A 20659-nucleotide genomic window follows, 5' to 3' on the forward strand; every position below is an offset into this window, starting at 1 on the left:
TATGTAGACATTGATTCCCAGTCCTCAACATCTTCTTGCGACGTTCAGAGTCATGTTGATAAGATCATAACCAGATTAAACCAGTGTCAATTTAGCCAAAGAGGATATAGAGAAGTGGGGCCTAGTGGCGTAGTGGCGTAGTGTCTCCCACTTACTTGTTCAATACGTTAGTTGGCAGTTATGTGGTTATTGTGTCTGTGTATTAAAGAAACGTGAGTCTTAGTGAATGAGATGAAGAGAAAATTGCAGTAAGCTTTTGTGTTTTTGTTTTTAAGTATTTGAGACCTATCATTTGGTATCAGAGCAAAATCTCTTAGCTTTGAAGAGGGGCCTTAATTGGCATCAAAGCAAATTTTGGTTTTGATCCGGACCACACTTGTGGTATCAAATCCATACTTTACAAACCATGAATGAAGAGTGTTATGCTCTTTTTCGTGAGCCATCAATGGTGGTTTTGCTAGCAGCCATGGAGAAGGAGTTTGTTGCTTTTCGTGATGAGCTCAAGAAGATGGCACAATATTGGGAGGATCAGACAGCTAGTTGGAGTAAGAAGATGAGGACGTGGAAGATGGAGAGGGAGACGGCAAAGACGGTAAGAAGGGTGAAGAGATCAACCCAACCGGCTAAACAAATTGTGGAGGTAGCAAGGGATACGCAGGTTCGTGAGGAATCTCGTCGACATGCGACTTCACCATTCAAACGATATGCAACGTCACGTAAACACCAACAAGCTCGGCCGATTCAAACTAGACGCCAACATCCCACTGCTCAGACCAAAAAACAAAGAGTGCATAGCCGATCTAACTCGTCTAAGCCAAGAACTGAAGTTACGTCTTCAAATCCTCCGGAACATGGTCTTCTACCTCGATCTTGTTTCTTGCAGTGGAGGTTACAACTTTCATCACATGTGCTTTGTAGTCGTGTGGAGGTCGTCTTGTCTCTAGCATGCGGAGATTGTATCAATAGAAAACGGCCATTCGATCGTGGACGAGGTTCAAGAACCTTGAGGACAAGGTTCTTTGGAGGGTGAAGTATTGATAAGATCATAACCAGATTAAACCAGTGTCAATTTAGCCAAAGAGGATATAGAGAAGTGGCCTAGTGGCGTAGTGGCGTAGTGTCTCCCACTTACTTGTTCAATACGTTAGTTGGCAGTTATGTGGTTATTGTGTCCGTGTATTAAAGAAACGTGAGTCTTAGTGAATGAGATGAAGAGAAAATTGCAGTAAGCTTTTGTGTTTTTGTTTTTAAGTCTTTGAGACCTATCACATGTTCATGCGTTTTTTTCCTGTGTGTATATTGGCATTGATTTTTACCACTTTGCTATAAAATACCGTGATAACCGAACCTGTCACCGTACGTATTTTGGAAGACTGCCGTAACTACATTATTAATGGTCAGTCATTTTTCTCTATCCGAAATTATAAGAGCAATCTTATTGGTCAGAAACTCTTTTTTTTTATCGGATGTCCCCTAAGCGACTCGTCAGAAACTATTTTTAGTTTCTAAAAAAAATAAAAAAATGATATTTAATTGCTATTACTAATTTAATTTTTTTTTTAAATAAATGGACCAGTAAATAAGGATTAAATGTGATTTTAAGTATCTGAAACACTTTCAGAAGTATCTCTACACTTAAGTTTACGAGGTGAACTCGGAAGCGTGGGCGTCAAGCATCAAGCGGAGGCGCCGAATCGTTGCAATATGTTTTCATTCTCCTAATTTTGAACTTTTTTTTTGTTTTCTAACATTATTAGATATCTTTTAATACTCACCAATGGAGATGCTAAACTCCAACGGAAGTATGAGTGTTTCGTTAATATTTTTTTTTCATATGCGCTCTCATTAACCAACAACAGATATAACCCCTTTTTTGTAACCACAACAGATATAACCTTTTATTTACTTTCTCAGTCTTAATGTCAACTTTTTTTTATTAAACTATCTTGAATATCTAAATTAATATTCTGTTAGATATCATATTCAAGAAAAAGTCAGTTCGATTTTATCAAATCCATTACGTTATTGACCTTAACTCATACGGTAATAAAAATATTAATTATCTTTATCAGTTGTGCACCGACCGACCACAGACAGTTTTTATGTTTGAAGAGCATCAACCGTCACCCTACCGTTTATTCCGCGCCTCTGTCTTGCTTACAATCGCACGTTTATATCACTAAAACGTTAATAATTCTACATAACTTTATAATATACATACATACTTTGAAAATTTCCAAATGGTTAGAAATATATATTATGATTTTATGCAATACGAGATTGCATTGCATATCTCATCAAGCACAATATGTAGACGGTAGACCAGTAAATCGAATATGTGCTATGGAGATTTTCATCTTTAACCCCGTTCTGTTTTATGACTTTTCAACATCTTTTCTTGGTTAGTTCTCAGCATTTTCGTGGAAATTCTCAGTATTTTTGTTCTTTTTGATTTAAAAAATGCGTACCTCAAGTTATATATCATCGAGCTTATCCCCATGAAAAGTTACGTATCGCTCTTCCAAAGTTTTAAATAAAAAAAGATCACTGTTTACTCGAATTCAAATGTTTTCATCGTCTTCTTCTACTACCCCCCAAAAGTTCGATGTCTTTCTGAGTTTCAGAGGCAAGGACACTCGCAGAATCTTCATCAGCTTTCTCTACAAAGAACTCATTCGAATGAGTATTCGAACTTTCAAAGACGACGTTGAACTCAAGAGTGGCCGTCGTATCTCTTCAGATCTCCTTATGGCCATCGAAGGTTCCAAGATCGCCGTCGTGGTTGTCTCCAAGAAATATCCTGCCTCTCCCTGGTGTCTCCATGAGCTAGTGAAGATCATGGACGTCGAGAAACAAGGTTCCCTCACCGTTATGCCAATCTTCTACAACGTCGAGCCTTCTCATGTAAGGAGACAGATCGAAAAAGTCGCTGAACAGTTTACAAAACATGAAGGGAGGGAAGATCATGAGACTGTTGTGTCATGGAGGCAAGCTTTGACCAACTTGGCTAGTGTCTCTGGCCATTGTTCTCGTGATTGGTACTTTCACATCATGCTATCTTTCACAAGTCGAACCGAATCTCTATTCGGGTTTCAGGTTTTCTAGTATTTATAATTTTAGTTTGCCTTTAGTTCAGATTGGTTGGGGTATCTATTTAAATTATATAAAATATTCAAAAAATAAAATATACACGAAAATCTTCAAAATCTAAAAAAAAAAATATACAATATAGAAATTTGAAAAAAGTCTTACAAAATATTTAAAATAAACATGAAAATGATTCATGGATATTTTGAGTTCCAATATCTATTTAAATTATCTAAAATATTCAAAACATAAGAAATTCAAAATCTAAAAGTAAAATAATATACAACATATAAATTTGAATAAAAACTTATCAAATATCTAAAATAAACATGAAAGTGATTCATTTGGATAAAGGACCCATATGTCTTTCGGGTATTTTCAATATTTTGATTATTTTTAGATATTTTCATATATTTAAATTTAGATATTTTGATGTTTTCAGTATTTTAGATAAAGTATTTTGGGCTATTTTAGATATTAGATTTAAAAATAATTATTGTATTTAACCATATAACTTTTTTTCTCTGTTTCAGGGAAGATGACTCGAAGCTAGTTGATGAGATTATTCAGAGAATATCAAACATGTTGTTACTCTCTGCAACACCATCAAATGATGGTATCAGTTACCAGCTTGGGATTGACGCACACATGAAAGAGCTGTATCCATTATTAGCTTTGAATTCTAATGAAGGTGTAAGACTGATTGGAATATGGGCAAGAGGAAGCAGTGTAAGATCAGCTCTAGCTAGATTCGTCTACAAGAAAATCCACAAGAAGTTCCAAAGCAAATGCTTTCTCGAAAACGTCAAAGGGATTCCTCAAGATTGTCAAATGTCGAATCTTAGAGAAGAGTTTCTAATACGGATTCAAGGAGGGTACTCGACGATGAAGACCTCTGGGTTGATCAGAACAAGGCTCATGAGTCAGAGAGTTCTGCTTGTGGCTAACAACGTTGATAAACTCGAACAGTTAGATGCTCTTGCAGAAGACTTTAACTGTTTTGGTCCTGGTAGTATAGTTATCATAACTACACATGACAAACAGCTTCTTGTTGGGTTTGGGATAAAGGTTGTGTATGAAGTTGAGTGCTTGAGATGCTTTGAAGTTCGTCAACTCTTTCGTCAGTCCGCCTTTAGAGAGAGAGACCTTTATGATTGTTCCGAGTTGTTTTCGACGATATCAGGGACTGATCTTGAATAGTAACTCTGTCTCTGATCATGGAACGGTTAGGTTCGTCTTAGAGTCACTTAATAGACGTGAGCTCTTTGCTTATTATACATATTAGAAATAGGAGTTTGTGACTTGTCTATATTAGCTAGTGTACAAAAGGTATTATATCCACGGTTGATCCAATACCAAGCCACGGAGAGCTCTATTATTTTAGTCATTGAGCTTCTCTGTCTTGGTATAATGAATCATTGGGCACTCTCTCTCCGTCTCTTCATGTCACACTGTTATACTCTGCGTTTGTCTTAGTGCCTTTGTGATTACATCACCATTCATTAGAGAGCCCAGCATATTGTGTTAATTCTTCTAATAGACGAGAGCTCTCTGCATGTTTCTGTAGTCACTTCCTTACAGACTATTTTTTTTGCTCTGTTTGGGACCTTTCTTGATGTACAAATATTTTATCAATAAAGAAATTTATTCTGTGTGTTTCCTCTTGTTTTGTTTTGTTTTTTTCTTTCTAAAATACAAAATATTAATTATATTCAGTCTTAAAGTTACAAAATATTTTTTAAAATACTACTTATAAACCGAAATACCTGAAAACAAAATACTCTAATAATTTCTTATCCAAAATATTTAAAATTATTTGAAGTACCCAAAATAATTTAATTATCCAAATATTTTATATTTGAAATTTTAAATATTATCCGAATTACTCAATATTTCATCCGAAAAACTGAAAAAATCTGCTTTTTACTTACAATATATGAAATTAACCAAAAATATGTAACCGAATTAGAACCAATTTTTTCGTACATGAACTGATTCATAATATTATTACCGGAACAAACCGAAAACCAAAATAACTGAACCAAAACCACTAAACTTTTTAAATAACTAACTTGTTTCTATATCTCGAGGACCAAAATATGAAACGAAAAATACTGAACCGGAACCGAACTGAAATCTGAACGCTCAGACATATATGCATATGGTTAAAAATTGCATATTGTATACTATCTATATAATTTTTAGGAAATTTTTCAAAAAAAGTTATTATTACTTCATACACTTTAAAGTAAAAATATTATAAATATAAACTAATTTTATGTTTATATGGATGATTTATAGATTTTTGATAGTTTTAATGATTTTTATCAATTTAATAACTTTAAAATCCAATCCTATGGTCGAACTAGTTATTAGACCTAATCTAACTATATATCCAGTTCATGATCGAATCTAGTCTAACTATCGAATCGGTTCGATTTTGAAAACAATGCTTTCAGGCAATCTCTCTACTTGTTTGCAGGGGAAGAATGTTTACATCGTAAGCCCTTTTGTGTGTATTATTAGTGAATGTAAAAAATGTGAACAGTATACCGTTGACTAATAACTTACATCCTTTTTTGGTCAAATATAACTTAAATCCTTAATAGCCATGGTTAGTTGGTTACCCTCTCTACACGCTCATTACCGGCTTCAATATTATTACTGTCTTTTTTGCTAAGTATATTATTACCTTTTTTTTAAACTAAGAACATTGTTGTCAATGTTGTGTATATTTATCTTATGATAAAAATTCAAACCAAACATACGGCATGCAAGTTTTCTTACATTTCGTAATATTAAAGGATGAGATCAATCATATGATTCATATCACATGCATATGCAATGTTGCTCCATTCTAAACGTATGTGACAGTGACGATAATATGCAATATTTTGTTTTTCTAGATTAAAGAATTTTTTTTTTTCATTTTTTTGCAAATGAAAAAGGGTTAAACTCGGGTCAATGATGACACAAGCCTAACTCCTAGGTGGAGGTACATCCCACAGATAGACCCTCTTCTGAACATTCAAAAGAGCCGAAAGCAATAACTCATATCCGGATTCGCCTTAAAGAATTCTTTTTCTCACCACGTATTTACATATATGTAAGTAAATACGAAAACCCCATATAAAAACTCAGCTAACGCTCTTTTTTAACATTGCTTAAATATATGAAATTGCTTGCTTTAAATAAGATCTAAATGAGAAAGGGACTAAGCATCACTCTTTTTCTTTAATTTGGAAAGGAACTTTCATATCTTTGCTTCAATACAAAGACAATTATGTTTGGTGTACGATTTCACGTTTCAACTCAAAACCTACATATCTCACAAATTTTGTTTTCTATATATTTTCTTCATTTGATATAAATATGTGATATACTCTACTAATTTAGCAATATATTTGCTGTAAATAGATATAACACGATTAGAACGGTTCACAAAAATATGCATGTATTAAATAATCTCACCCAAAAAAAATGCTTAGCAAATAACAACTGGAACCCTCGTGACTTTTTGCACCGTTAAGCAGGTTTATTGGTGTCTCTTAACAAGGGTTGCTAAAAGTAATCTATCTTATTAAAGTAGAAGTACTTTAAGCTTTTGTTTGGTAATAGGGATAGCAGTCTTTAAAAAAAAAAAATTGTTTGGTAACAAAGATAGTAGAGAATTTGTTTTTTCCTTATTTAAATGATAGATTTAAGTATTTAATGTCTTTCCTAATTTAAACAATAGATTTCTTTAATAGAATGAATCTTATCCAAAATAAATTCCTTTATAGATTTTTTGTTAACATTTTTATATTTTTCAATATTTATTAATAAAAATAATAAATAAAAATCACACATCAAAATCAAATTTATATATCATATAAATAAAATATAAAATAATTTATTTATAAATTGTTAGTATAACACTTTTATAATATAAGTCCAATTAGTTATAAATATTAGATTTTTATATGATACACTGTGATATAATAGACGATTAAAATCACATAATATAACTATTTAAAGTAATAAATAAAAAATTGTTTTAAAATGCTATACTAACAATTATGTAATACATATATATATATAAAATATATATATAGATATTATCATTAGAACAAGAAAAAAATTGAAGTGAAAGCAAATATTTATACGGCCACGGGTCAAACTATAGAAATAAACAACAATGACGTAAGATTTTTTTATAACAAATTTATTTTAATTTCAAATATGTTTATATATTTTATGTATTTATAAATTGTTTTATTTGTTATTAAGAATGCTAAGATTTTGGAATTGGAAAAAAATATGATCCATCTCTATATTATTTTTAAACTTTTAATTTTTATTATAACTAAAAATGTTAATTTTCAATCTAAATTTATGTTTAAATATTACAAATATATCATTATAAATAAAAAGCTAATAACATAAAATAAATACCCGCCCGGTTGGGCGGGTCAAGATCTAGTTGCTATTAAAATAAAAGAAAAAAAGGAAAAAAGAGAAGGGATGTAGCTTAATTAAGCACGGGAAGGAACGCTGCTTAGTGTACGTGTCACAAAGAAAGTGGCCAGAGGAGATGTGTCGCTGCTTTTTCATCTTTCTCTCTCTCTCTTTTTTGTTTCTCTTCTTTCATGTGGCCCACTTAAGCGATAGTTAAGAGTCTTAGCGATAAACATGCTACTTACTCTCCGAAAAGCGTGACACGAACGCGCTCATGTGGACGCGCGTAATGTCTCTCTTCCCGCGTTGAGCTGTCACTCTCTTTGTCGGTCTCCGTCGCTTTTTTTCATCGCTTCATCTCTCATTCTCCACCACTTTCATTATTAAACTAATCAGCCATCAGAGAACAAAAAAAAAAAAACTTCAAAAGCTTCACTGTAAGTCTGTAACTCTCCCACAATCATTTAAAACGCCATTACCTTTCACCACTCATCTCATCTCTCTCTCTCTCTCTGAATCTCCGACATGACAGACGACAGAGTCTACCCGGCGTCGAAACCTCCCGGGGCATCCACCGCAAACCCGACCTTCCCGGCGAACAAAGCTCAGCTCTACAACGCGAACCGCCCGGCTTACCGTCAACCAGCCTCTCGCCACCGCCGCACGCACAGCCGCGGATGCTGCTGCCGCTGCTGCTGCTGGACGATCTTCGTGCTCATCCTCCTGATCCTCCTCGCCGCCGCCGCGTCCGCCGTCGTGTACCTGATCTACCGTCCTCGACAGCCGAGCTTCACCGTCTCTTCCCTCAAAGTCTCCTCCCTCAACTTCACCTCCGCCAACCACCTCACCACCGCCATCTCCTCTCCGTCATCGCCAAGAACCCGAACAAGAACGTCGGGTTCGACTACGACGCCACCGACATCACGGTCTTCAAAACCTCCCCAGGAGACGACGACGTGGTCATCGGCAAAGGCTCCATCCCGTCGTTCTTCCACGGGAAGAAGAACACGACTCTGCTGAAATCGACGATCGGGAGTCCCCCGGGAGATCTCGACGAGCTGTCGGCGGGGAAGCTCAAGGGAGAGCTGAAGGCGAAGAAAGCGGTGGCGATTAAGATTGTTCTCGATACGAAGGTGAAAGTGAAGATGGGATCTGTGAAAAGCCCTAAGTCTGGAATTAGGGTTACTTGCGAAGGGATTAAAGCGGCGGCTCCTACGGGGAAGAAGGCGACCACGGCTGCTACTTCCGCAGCTAAGTGTAAGGTTGATCTTAGGATCAAGATCTGGAAATTCACTTTTTAACCGCTGGGGTAAAAGAAAAGAAATGTAATTTCACATTCGTAGTTTTCTTCTTCGTCTTCCATTGTTTTCAGTTTTTCGTTTTTCTTAATTTGATTTCATATACAGTTTCCTTCGATTCCTGTCAGACTTTATTTTTTGGTTTATGTAAATGAGATAATATAATATATTTGTGTTCGGTCTGAGCATTACTGATTTTCTGATTACTAGTTCTCCAGAAAAATGTTTGATTTGTAAAATGTTATACAAACAAGTTAAATCAGTTGATTGTAGTTATAATTACTGTTCGAATTTGATTAAGAGAGGTGTTGATCTAGGGCACAACCAACAAAAGAAATGCGACAAGTAAACGCAGCTATACTTATTTAATTAATATGGTAATAATGCAAGTGCGGTGACCACTACTATAAGTGTTATGGACAATTAATCTCTTAACTAGGCAATTAAGCCAAGCTACTCTTATTAGTTGCTATAGCTTAGTTGTAACAATTAATTGAGCCCGCCATGTGGTCCATGTGTGTATGAGAATATACTCATAACATACTCTTAAGACCCTATCAACTATTGCTTCGCTATGAATTCACATTCATATAATTGGTGGTCTATTATTAATCTCCAGGTCTGTTGGATGGTGTATTTTTATTAATAAAAATGTGGGCACGAAGTTGCTGATAAAGTCTAGAAGGTGTCGGTGAATATGTTCGATTTAACTTTAACAAGCACAAGCAAAGCTACGATGATTCATGATTCAAAAGCAGGTGTTATGTAATTATCAACAACAAAAAGGAGATTAGGTGTTGTAGTGTAAAACGACGACTAACATGCGACGGAATTTGTTCATTTCCACAAAATAATATTTTAAAAAATAAAGCAGTTGCAAAATCTTCTTATTTTAACTCAGAAAACCAGCTTTTGTTTTGATTTGGTTAGTTTAATCAGTTGAGAAGAATATCTATACATGCGAGTGGAATAGTGCAAATAGAAGTTTTGGTATAATTTACGTAATTTGGGGTTAAATTAACTATGAACCAGTCTAAATTTTTGATCCATAAGAAAAAAACTAATTAATTTAGCACAAAAAGAAGATGATGTGATGATGCCAACAAAGAAGAAGATGGTATTTAGAAATTTCATGTGGCAAACAGTAAAGCCAAATATGTTAATACCGAAAGCTTATTTCAACAATTAATTAAGTATCAACAATGGGGTCAATAAGTGTTTAGAATCAAAATGATAACGTCACATAACCAAAAAGAATAAAACATGTGACCACCACATGTTATTAGATGTCCATGTTTGACTTTTTAGCCACTAACAAAAGAGAGCGCCTTGGTAAAAAAAAACCCGCCCGCGTTAATTTTTACTTTTAGGTCACGCGTAATTTATTTTCACTTTTACTTAGAGCAAGGATGCAATATATTAATGCGTGTTCACAGCATTTAAACTTTCCCTCCACGACTTGATGGTTCACGCTTCGTCCCGGCGGTTTCGTCTCCAAGAAATCCCTTCGCGTCTTCTTCGTAACCGCTGTTTCTACACTTATCCATGTCCGTACACACCGATCTCTCCTCAGAGGACTGTTTCAGCTTCCTCATGCCTGTCCCCTACGACCGATAACGATCATCAATCCCTCTTGCATTACTTCGACCACGTTCTTGAATCATGCGTGACAGCTCAGCAATGCCAACAAGTCCATACCCAACTACTTATATCCGATTCCATATACCGTTCCGGGTCATCATTACCTGCGAAGCTCGTCTCGGTTTACACCCTGTTCGAACTCCTCCGCGACGCACGCAACGTGTTCGACACTGTTCCGCTCGAGTTACACTCCGATCTGCGTTTATGGAGCTCAATTATGAGATCCAACGTCTCTCACGGACACCACGAGAACGCTCTCGACCTCTACGACGCGATGCGCGAGCGAGGTCTCACAGGGGACGGCTTCATCTTACCCTTGATCCTTCGAGCTTGTCGTTACTCAGGCCGTTTCGGTTCGTGCAGAGCTTTTCATAGTCATGTGATTCAGATCGGTTTGCGAGAGAATCTCCACGTGGCGAACGAGTTGCTCGCGCTGTACCCAAAGGCGGGAAGGGTGGAAGATGCGTACAAGGTGTTCGTCGAAATGCCTATGAGAAACCGTATATCGTGGAACGTCATGATCTCGGGTTTTTCTCAGGGGCGTGACTGCGAAGGTGCTGTTAGGGTTTTTGAGTGGATGCGACGCGAGGAGTTTGTACCGGATGAAGTGACTTGGACTTCGGTTTTGTCTTGTCATTCTCAGTGTGGGAAGTTTGAGGATGTTGTCAAGTATTTTGAGGTGATGAGGATGAGTGTGAATGTAGTTAGTGGGGAAGCTCTTGCTGTTTTATTCTCTGTGTGTGCTGAGTTAGGAGCGTTCGGTACTGCTGAGAAGGTTCATGGGTTTGTTGTAAAAGGTGGGTTTGAAGAGTATTTGCCCTCGAAGAACGCATTGACGTACGTGTACGGGAAGCAAGGGAGGGTTAAAGAAGCTGAGCAGTTGTTTAGGCAGATAAGGAACAAAGGTATAGAGAGCTGGAATGCTTTGATAACATCGTTGGTGGATGCTGGTAAACTCGACGAGGCGCTTTCGTTGTTTACAGAGTTGGAGGAGATGAATGGGTTTTGTAACGTCAAGGCTAACGTGGTTACTTGGACTTCCGTTATCAAGGGGTGTAACGTGCAAGGAAGAGGAGATGATTCGCTTGAATATTTCCGGCGAATGCAGTTTTCGGAAGTTTTGTCTAATTCAGTGACGATTTGTTGTGTACTGTCCATCTGTGCAGAGCTTCCAGCTTTGAATCCGGGGAAAGAAATCCATGGACATGTGATTAGAACCTCGATGAGCGATAACATTCTTGTTCAGAATGCATTGGTGAATATGTACAGCAAATGCGGGTCACTCAGCGAGGGGAATTTAGTTTTTGAAGCAATTAGGGACAAGGATCTGATCTCATGGAACTCGATGATCAAAGGTTATGGTATGCATGGGTTTGGTGAGAAAGCTCTAACTATGTTCGATAGAATGATAAAATCCGGTTTACATCCTGATGGGATTGCTTTGGTAGCTGTTCTTTCAGCCTGTAGTCACGCAGGGCTGGTTGAAGAGGGACGTGAGATTTTCAGTTCGATGAGCAACAAGTTTGGAATAGAGCCACAGCAAGAGCACTATGCATGTATTGTTGACCTCCTTGGTCGTGTAGGGTTTCTGAAAGAAGCTAGCGAGATTGTGGAGAGCATGCCGATGGAGCCTAACGTATGTGTGTTGGGAGCTCTATTAAATTCTTGCCGCATGCACAAAAACATGGACATTGCAGAGAATGTAGCATCACAGCTTTTTGGTCTAGAACCGGAGAAGACAGGAAGCTATATGTTGCTGTCTAATACTTACTCTGCTAGCGAAAAATGGGAAGAATCTGCAAAGGTTAGGGCTTTAGCCAAGAAAAAGGATCTTAAGAAACTGTCTGGAAGCAGTTGGATTGAATTAAAGAAGAAAGTGTTCAAATTCTCATCAGGATCATCAGTACATAGCGAGTTTGCGAGCGTCTACCCGGTTCTTGAGGATTTGGTTAGTCATGTGTGGCAGAAAGGCCCTACACACGATGAGAGCAATTACGGGGAGGATCTTGACTTGTGGATAGCGTAAGAAATGATTATATCCCGCTCAGACTAGGAAGATGCACAAGAAACAAAACCTACCAGGCAACTTGCTAAATACCTTTCAAACTAGCAGTGACCAAGTACTAAACTAGTCTCAAAAGTGAAGAGAGCTGATAACCCACGGCGTTATCTTTGATGTGCTAAATGATGATCGTAGGCAAAGCTATAAAGAACCCTATTGTCTGTCCAGCTGCTGCAGAACCAAGTTCAGCCTTGGAACGCTCAATCTGGCACTGAAGATCACACAGAATCCTATAACAACCACCAGTTGGTTCATGGTCACACAAATCAGCCTCGAAGACAAAGATGATGGTGTGCATAACCATAACTAGCTGAAATTCTACTATTATTGTTTTAAGTTGAATCATACTAGTACATTACTTTCAAAATTTATGAAATAATTTCAACACCAATCTATCCATAAACATGCTTGGATTCAAGCAGGTCCCCCTCGCAGCAGTTGAATGTGAAGAATTGGTTACTATACCAATCTATCTCTCAAGTCTTAATTGTTCCTTAAAAACTAAAACGAACCCAAAACACAAAAAAAATCTTTTTACAAAGTCTATGCAGCAGCCTGAAGTTCTCACTTCTGATAAGGATGGTATCGACCTGGTCCTATACCATTAGTCCCGTTGCCTCTGCCGCTGCTTGAGCCACTGTTGCTGTCTCCATGAACTTTCCCACCTCCATAAGCAGCTGCCGCAGCAACACCATAGCCACCACCCATATTGCTATAACCGCCAGCTCCATAGCCAGGGTTAAACATTTGACCTCCATAGCCATAACCATAACCATACCCATACCCACCACCGTAACCATAAAATCCAGCGGCATTAACCATGGAGTTCCCGTAGGCTGCTCCATAACCGCCATAACCACCAAACATATTGTAATCTTCATTTGCTTGCCCACCATAATAATCTTCCTGACCATACTTGCTACTAGCCCCATAGGAGCGAAAGTTGTTATCTCTTCCCGTCCTCTTTGGTTCAGCCTTTTTTATATCGACCTATTGAGTCATTATCAATGTCTTAAGATCACTAAATAGTAACTACGTTTCTTTAGCTTAAATTTGAAAACTTGCTACTAGTTACCTGTTTGTCACCTAGCTCATGGACTTTTCCATCGGAGAAAAGTCTGTCCACCGAATCTTCAGTCATAAAGGTTACAAAACCGAAGCCTCTTGACCTTCCAGTGTGGTGGTCGTACACAATCTGATGCTCAATTATGTCACCGTATACACAGAAATACTTCTTCAGTTCATCTACAAAATATGAAAAGCTAACATTATCAGCAAAACAGTTAAACAACCACAGACATAACAGAGAACCTTTCACCTTCTTCCAAAGACGGTGGAAGTCCACCAACAAAGATTTTCCTAGTTTTTGATACCGCTTTGAAATCAGTATCCCTGTCTCCTCTAGGAACTGTCCTTTTCAGATCAACCTAACATATAAGTAAGAATTAAATAAAAGCATCCAACAAGTTAAGAAATGAGAAACTTTAGGTGATAAACTACCTTGCGGTCATCTATTACATGCTCTTCCTCCAAAACTTTCTCTGCAACAGTTGAATCAGCGTAAGTTACAAACCCAAATCCTCTTGGCTTTCCAGTCATTCTATCTCTCATGATTACAGAGTCTACAACTTCTCCAAACTTCTCAAAGTACTTGCCAAAAGTTTCTGAATTATCAAAAATGGAAGCAAATGGAATCAAAACGCAAAGAAAAAATAAACCAACAGAACAAGAGAGACCTTTTGAGTCTTCCCAACGTTTTAAGAATCCAAGGAGCTCAACTTTTTCAGACAAAGAAAAAGACACAACAAAAACATGTTTTACCTTCAGTTGTTTCCCAAGAAACTCCACCTACGAATAGTTTCCTAACACAACACAAAACGTGCCATCAAAATGAAAAGTATACAACCCAACAAAACAAAACAAAAAAAAGTATAAACACTAAGATGTCACTAACCCAGGAGCACACATGGACGAAGAAGATTGACGATGGTCACTAGATTGCTTCACCTGCATCCCACCAGTATCTACAGCTGCTGCACCACCGTTCCTCATGTCATCATCATCAACAGTCTCAACTACATAATCCGACGGAGGTAGCTGTTCTTCTTGCGGGTGACGATGGTAGGAGTCATCACCATAACCACTAAGACCTGAGTTGTAATCCATCGATCACTGCAGATGAATCAAAACACACAGAGAAAAACCTTAACTTTCTCCTTCTCCCGATGAACCCTCAAACAACAAACAAGTAAAACAATTGTGTCTTTCCGATTCTTTGATCCGAAAGTTCTGAACTTTTAACGAGAGAAACCCTACACAAATATGTCTGAAGTGGAGAACAGCAACGAACAAGCTCAGGCGAAGAGTTTCTTTTGAACAAAGTTATTTTTTTGATTCGGCGTTATCAACTTAATCATCGGAATACTCGAAAACGACATCGTATCAAATGTGGTCAACGTTGGTCAAACAATTCTTTTATCACTTTATTAGTCAAAACATCAGAGGAGATCAAAGGTTGAATTGTGTTTGACGCTTTTAAGTTTTAACAGTAAAGTTGACATCTTTACATACAATAACAACAAAGAAACTCTCTTTTTTTCTTTTCCACATAGAAATGAGAAAAGAAAGAACGAATCTTTTTAAAAGCTTTAGCTTTGTTGAGATCTTGCAGCTTTCAGTGCTTCAATAACCGCAGAGAAATCTTCATCGCTCAAACCATATGACTTGGCAACTTTGTAAAGCTCGTTTGCTGCAGCCGCAATTGGAGTTGACTGAGAAACTGACTCAGCTAGTCCCAGTGCCAGTCTCATATCCTATATACATCACGCATAACATAAAATCTAGTCTTTGTGAGAGTTCTCAACGATGAGATAACACTACTTTACAAAGTACAAACCTTCTGCTGGTGCTTCAATGGGAAAGCTGTAGGATACACTGACTTGATCATTGAAGGACCCTTAAGTGAGTACATTGGCGCATTGATGGCTCCCTGTGAGACAACCTGCAGAGTTTTTTTTTCCCTCAGGTTAATACCACATTTGAGAGGGGAATTGCTGTTGAAGAAAGGGTGTTTTAAAACTTACTTCGACCAGTACATTTGGATCAAGTCCTACTTTCTGGCTTAGAAGTATTCCCTCAGCGAATGATGCCATCATACTGCAAAAGATTGAATGAGACTGGAGAGTCTGATATTTGCCAAGAAATGAATCCATGAATAGTGAAATCAATCATACCTTCCCATGATCATGTTGACGACAAGTTTCATTGCTGCTCCATTACCAACATCACCCAAATAGAATCTTGACTGAGATCATATAAAAATGCAAACTAGTAGTTTATTAACCAGAAGAGAGACGAAGAAGTGGAAGCAAACGAAAAAAGAAATACCTTTCCCATGATGTCTAAGTAAGGAGCAGCTTTTTCGTATAGTAGCTTATCACCTGAAATTGTTAATATCATTTCATTTAGCCATGTTACAACTTACAACAAGACTAACATGATCTGAAAATGATGATAAGCATAGATAATACAAGGCCAGTGCTAACCTGCAGTGAGGAATATTAACTGACCATCTTCGGCAGGCTTTTTGGAACCGGAAACTGGTGCCTGTGAATAATAATCAATAACGGTGACTGAAGCAACAGCCCCCATTTGTTTAAAAGGTTTGGATTTTTAAAGTCTCTTTACCTCCAAAAACAGTGCTCCGGTATCCTTTATTTGCTTGCTGATTAACATCGACGAGGCAGCATCAACGGTTGAGACATCAACATACCTGCATCAGCAAGGCAAGTCCCATTCTTACCATATAAAAAAAAGAGAAGAATGACTTTGAGGTAGCTGTTCATTCAGATACTTGGAACATTTTAACACAAACACGAGTCAAAGCCAGAAGAATCCAAACATAAATCTCAGGAAGGATTAGTAGAGGTGGCAGGTACCCTTTTCCTGAACTAATTCCAGATACGGCTCCATTCTTTCCACAAGCAACATCGATCTGAGAGAGAAAGCATAACATAGTTTTCTGTCTTTTTAAATGGGATTGGAAGAAGATGAACAAACAAACAAACAAACAAAAAGTGAAACATACGCACTGCACTCTCAGGATCTGCTAGCATTGCAAATGTGAGATCGCAAGTTGCAGTCACTTCTTCAGGAGAAGACTTGTATCTGCAAGACAGGAAAAAAGTTTCTTAATCACATCATTCTTTTTAAAAGAAAAGCATTTTAGATTCTTACTTTGCTCCTAATCCGATGAGAGGATCACATTTGCTCTTAGTTCGGTTCCAAACAGACACATCACACCTAACAACCAAGCACCAAAAGATCAAAGTTGAATTGTATCATTTACACATAACACTCCCCCCCCCCCCCAAAATCTAAAAATCGTTCCTTTATTGAAGGTATAGCAAAAGAGAGTATTTATTACCCAGCTTTGATGAGGTTCTGTGCCATTGGAGAACCCATGATTCCCATACCCAGAAACCCAATGCTTACACTTCCAAGTTCATCTGTCATATACAAACAGCCATTCCAAGTTCATTAAGTTAGCATTAGAGCACAATCAATTCATGGTTTTGAGAAACCAACAAGACCTATATATGGCAATTGAGCACCCATGTTTAGGCATAAACCAAAACAAGAGAGTACCTTTGGTAGAAGGAGTAGGTTGCAGAGAAGAGTAAACCCTATAAGAGAGGGGAAACATAGGTTTTGAGAAGAAAGGAGAAACGGGTTTAGGTCTGAATCGAACAGGGATACGAGGGCATAAGATCGAGCACAAAGCCATTGCTCTTGGAGAAGAAGACGAAGAAGAAGAAGATAATGGAACACAAACAGTGGCCAGTGTGTCTGTAAGTTTATAGACTTGGCTCACATCTCGAGGCGTAAAAATATCTCGTTATTTATCTATTTACTGACGAACAAAATGACAGAAACACAGAGTTCGAAAGGACAACAAGACCAAAAACACGACATGTCGATTCTCGGACTCACTACCGTCTGCTATATTGTCTGTTGGTTAATTGATTTAGCAGCCATCACTACAATCTGGTATATCATAAACCGTATTTATGTAACTCAAACCAAACCGAAAAATCTATTTGATAACCGGGTTGTAATGTACTAATGTAATCCCAGGGCAAAAGAAACCACCGTATGCCTGTGGAGGAAACTATTTTGTTTGTTTGTTTAAAACTCTCTCTCTCTCTCTCTCTCTCTCTCTCTCTTTCTCTCTTTCTCTCTATACACATCACTTAAAAAAAGGATTTGGTTCTCCGGCTGAGCTCACGGCAGAGCAACAAGAATTTTGGATCACCAGTTCATGTCCTGCTGCAAGTTCGCAATCTTCCATTTTTTTGCCTGAAAAACCAACACCGAGAGAAGAACAAGATGAGCATGATTGATGGTCAAAGGAACCCCCCCCCCCCCCCCCCCCAAGCTTCTGGATTTATAGTAACAAGCTGATGTAGCAAGATTCCCGTGGCAAGTAATTTAGATTTACTAATAAGCTTGAGAGAGAGAGAGAGAGAGAGAGTCACTAACCAAAAGGAGTCTTTCTTCTCCTGTTCCAACAGCTCTTCGAAGGAGATGTCTGAAACTTCATCATCTTGACTGTCCAACTCTGTACTCGATTTTTCTTTGAGTTCCATGGAAGCGCTTATCTCAAGAACCTACACTATCAGAAAGAGTACTCATGGCTTTAGTTATAGTTAAGCAGAAAAATAAACCCGAACGAATACCAAGGAATGTTTGAATTGTTGTGCCAACAGATTCCAATACACAGATAAGAAGACTCTATTGGTTTAGCAGACAACAACAGTTATAAGATGTTGAAGTTTTTGTACACAAATCTACAGACCAAGTGATCGAGTTTTGCTTTTACCTTTTTGTATGCAGGTGAAAGTTTTAACTGTTGTTGGAGCCAATTATATACAAGTGCATCTTCTTGTACTCTTTTTTGTTCCATCTCCAGCTTGTAAATCTGTTGAGACACAAAACATTATTTTCTGCCTAAACGCAACTTACAGACAAAAAAAAAGACACAGGCAAAGAACTGAAGATCTATCAAAGGAAGAACCGAAGATAATTCACCTGTTGACGAATTCGGTCAAAGGAAGATCTATCAGCCTTGCACAGAAGAGCTTTTGTTATTGAAAACTTACGCTTGATCACCTCCGACCTAAAATATAAAAACAATCAGGCTTAAATTAGCGTCACTGGAGAAGGAAAATGGTACAACCAACATGCACCATCAGAGGTAAACTATAGGATGAAGTAAAGAGAACAAAGCAGGTACATTTGTTATGCATCTAGAAATCCAATTCTTAAGGTGTCAAAGAGCATATGAACATTCTATCTATATTCTCTCAGTTAACATATTCCCCAAAGTGAACACTCAGTGAAGATATTTTTAATCGTACATGAAACGATCTTGTATCCTCAAAGGACCAAGGATCAGAAATGGATACATGATATCCTGTGATGCAAGTGTTAACTTACTTGTTCTGTAATTCATTTTTGGCTTCTATCAAACAGTTAGCAAATTCCCCAACCTGCAGGAAGCGAATAACCCAAAGGAACATCAATCTAAAGTCAACAAAGTTCTTAAATCATACTAAATCATTCTGATAGATCATAAGGAAGCAAGCTAACAAACACCACCACCAAGCTAAAACCACAGAGGTTTAATAAGATGCTGAAAAGCCTATTGCTTTAGGAAACATCAGAGTCTTAGCAGACATCAACGCATTGAACTTTGATCAAAGCTTCAAATCCATTGATTTTTAATCCGTTCGGAAGTTATTAATATAAGCTTTAGAAGCTGACCTGAGCTAAGGTCAATCCTTTAGCACTATTGCACTTGACAAGGTGATCGTACTGCTGCTTGATCTTCCTCTGCGTAGCACTGCTCGACGAGGTAAAAGGGTACAAGCAAACGAACGCCGGTTTGGTTTCCGGATTCGAAACCAACCCATCGCCGCCTGATTCATCATCATTCCCAACCTCCGACTTCTTCTTCTTCTTACCTCTCTTCTTCTTCTTCTTCTTCCTCTTCTTTGCAGAAACTCCTTGATCACCCTCCCAATCCGATTCTTCTTCCTCCTCCTCCTCCTTCTTATCGCAGAGCAGTAACTCGAAAAGACGCGATTTTGCTAAACGGGTCTCGTTATCTTCACAGGTTTGGTAATGGGTCGCGTCAGAAATCTCCGATGGTTCGAGTTTGGTTTCGGATTCGGATAAGGGTTTACGGCTGTTCACAGCAGCTCTGCGGCGGCGGGAAGCTTTGAGGAGGAAGTAGGTAGCGGAGATGAGGGAGAAGAGGGAGAGAGATAGGAGACATGAGAAGAGGAAGGAGGAGTGCATGAGAGGGTTTACTGTTGTTTCGATTTGTGTGAAATGCGGAGCCGCCATTAACGTGCTTCGTACATCACAGGGGGAAAGGAAGGGAAGGGAAAGAGATAAAGCGAAAGCGACGACGAGACTTTTTTTTAGTATCTTAGGATATTTTTTATGGAAAGTTTTTTTTTCTAACTATCTCTGACTTGAATTTAATTTGTTTGCATTAAATTGATTTTGAGATAGCGATATTTTATCAGATTATAGTTGTATTTTTAATCTTCATTGACTAAAAATTGATGCAATATCAATATTTGACAACTAAAAGTTTGGTTTAATGGATATATAAACTCAAAAGCAATTAATAACAGAGTTTTTAGATAATTAAAATCTACAAAGATTTTTTCAGTAAAATTTTATTTTTAATTTGTTGATAGTAAGTGATAAAAACTATAACTTTGTAAATATATATCAAAAATTCACTTTAATTTTTTTTTAAATTTTCGTTTAATTTTCTCTGTTAAAAAGAAATGAATAGACCTTTTATTATAAAAATATATTAATATTGTAATGATTATTAATTATAATTACTTGTACTAATATCTAGTATTTCAGTTTTTATGTTTTTAAGTTAGTCTGTTGGCATATTAAAAAAATCTTAGCTAATGTGGGTCATATTCATTTAATTTAATTAGTGTGAGTTTCCTTGTTTGCCTAGTTATTTTGTTAATGAAAATCAGTTTCTACAGTCATGTATATTAATTAGTAATGTTCCAGAAACAATGTTTGTTACTGCAGT

The 20659-nt window shown here is 37.4% G+C and overlaps 6 protein-coding genes across 8 annotated transcripts; 3 read left to right on the forward strand and 3 right to left on the reverse strand.

Annotated features, from left to right (window-relative positions):
• Positions 1-406: 406 nt before the first annotated feature.
• Positions 407-4644, forward strand: LOC108844292 (disease resistance protein Roq1). Its single transcript, XM_018617524.2, has 3 exons — positions 407-716; positions 2507-3038; positions 3621-4644. The coding sequence occupies exons 1-3, from the start codon at positions 407-409 to the stop codon at positions 4285-4287; spliced, it is 1509 nt and encodes a 502-aa protein (XP_018473026.2). The 3' UTR covers positions 4288-4644.
• A 3302-nt stretch (positions 4645-7946) lies between these two features.
• Positions 7947-9010, forward strand: LOC108852921 (NDR1/HIN1-like protein 6). Its single transcript, XM_018626427.2, is given in 2 exon segments — positions 7947-8380; positions 8383-9010. Coding segments are annotated over 2 exon segments (774 nt in total). The 5' UTR covers positions 7947-8049; the 3' UTR covers positions 8826-9010.
• A 1263-nt stretch (positions 9011-10273) lies between these two features.
• LOC108861431 (putative pentatricopeptide repeat-containing protein At1g17630) lies at positions 10274-12916 on the forward strand. Its single transcript, XM_018635330.2, has one exon. The coding sequence runs from the start codon at positions 10285-10287 to the stop codon at positions 12487-12489; it is 2205 nt and encodes a 734-aa protein (XP_018490832.2). The 5' UTR covers positions 10274-10284; the 3' UTR covers positions 12490-12916.
• On the reverse strand, positions 12881-14912 carry LOC108861526 (heterogeneous nuclear ribonucleoprotein 1). 2 transcript variants are annotated; one of them, XM_018635446.2, is made up of 7 exons: positions 14842-14912; positions 14480-14697; positions 14347-14387; positions 14026-14189; positions 13844-13952; positions 13601-13770; positions 12881-13515 (listed from the first exon to the last, which is right to left on the reverse strand). In XM_018635446.2, exons 2-7 carry the CDS (start codon positions 14689-14691, stop codon positions 13090-13092), a joined length of 1122 nt encoding a protein of 373 aa, XP_018490948.1. In that variant the 5' UTR covers positions 14692-14697; positions 14842-14912; the 3' UTR covers positions 12881-13089. The 2 variants fall into 2 exon arrangements, with proteins under 2 accessions (XP_018490948.1, XP_018491020.1); XM_018635518.2 differs by having other exon boundaries at positions 14480-14904.
• Positions 14913-15029: 117 nt separating this feature from the next.
• Positions 15030-17464, reverse strand: LOC108835198 (glyoxylate/succinic semialdehyde reductase 2, chloroplastic). The gene is made up of 12 exons (XM_018608508.2): positions 17173-17464; positions 16952-17033; positions 16762-16827; positions 16617-16692; positions 16464-16519; positions 16213-16297; positions 16071-16131; positions 15913-15965; positions 15759-15829; positions 15609-15681; positions 15422-15526; positions 15030-15338 (listed from the first exon to the last, which is right to left on the reverse strand). The coding sequence occupies exons 1-12, from the start codon at positions 17309-17311 to the stop codon at positions 15174-15176; spliced, it is 1032 nt and encodes a 343-aa protein (XP_018464010.1). The 5' UTR covers positions 17312-17464; the 3' UTR covers positions 15030-15173.
• A 113-nt stretch (positions 17465-17577) lies between these two features.
• Positions 17578-20033, reverse strand: LOC108851289 (uncharacterized). Of its 2 annotated transcripts, none has more exons than XR_008945064.1 (6): positions 19351-20033; positions 19024-19076; positions 18616-18703; positions 18407-18505; positions 18067-18199; positions 17578-17883 (listed from the first exon to the last, which is right to left on the reverse strand). XR_008945064.1 is itself a non-coding variant. In XM_057008708.1 (6 exons), exons 1-6 carry the CDS (start codon positions 19933-19935, stop codon positions 17844-17846), a joined length of 993 nt encoding a protein of 330 aa, XP_056864688.1. In that variant the 5' UTR covers positions 19936-20032; the 3' UTR covers positions 17578-17843. The 2 variants fall into 2 exon arrangements, 1 of the variants encoding a protein (XP_056864688.1); XM_057008708.1 differs by having other exon boundaries at positions 18067-18194; positions 19351-20032.
• Between the last annotated feature and the right edge of the window lie 626 nt (positions 20034-20659).

Source organism: Raphanus sativus, chromosome 1, assembly GCF_000801105.2.
Source record: "Raphanus sativus cultivar WK10039 chromosome 1, ASM80110v3, whole genome shotgun sequence".
NCBI classification, from domain to species: domain Eukaryota; kingdom Viridiplantae; phylum Streptophyta; class Magnoliopsida; order Brassicales; family Brassicaceae; genus Raphanus; species Raphanus sativus.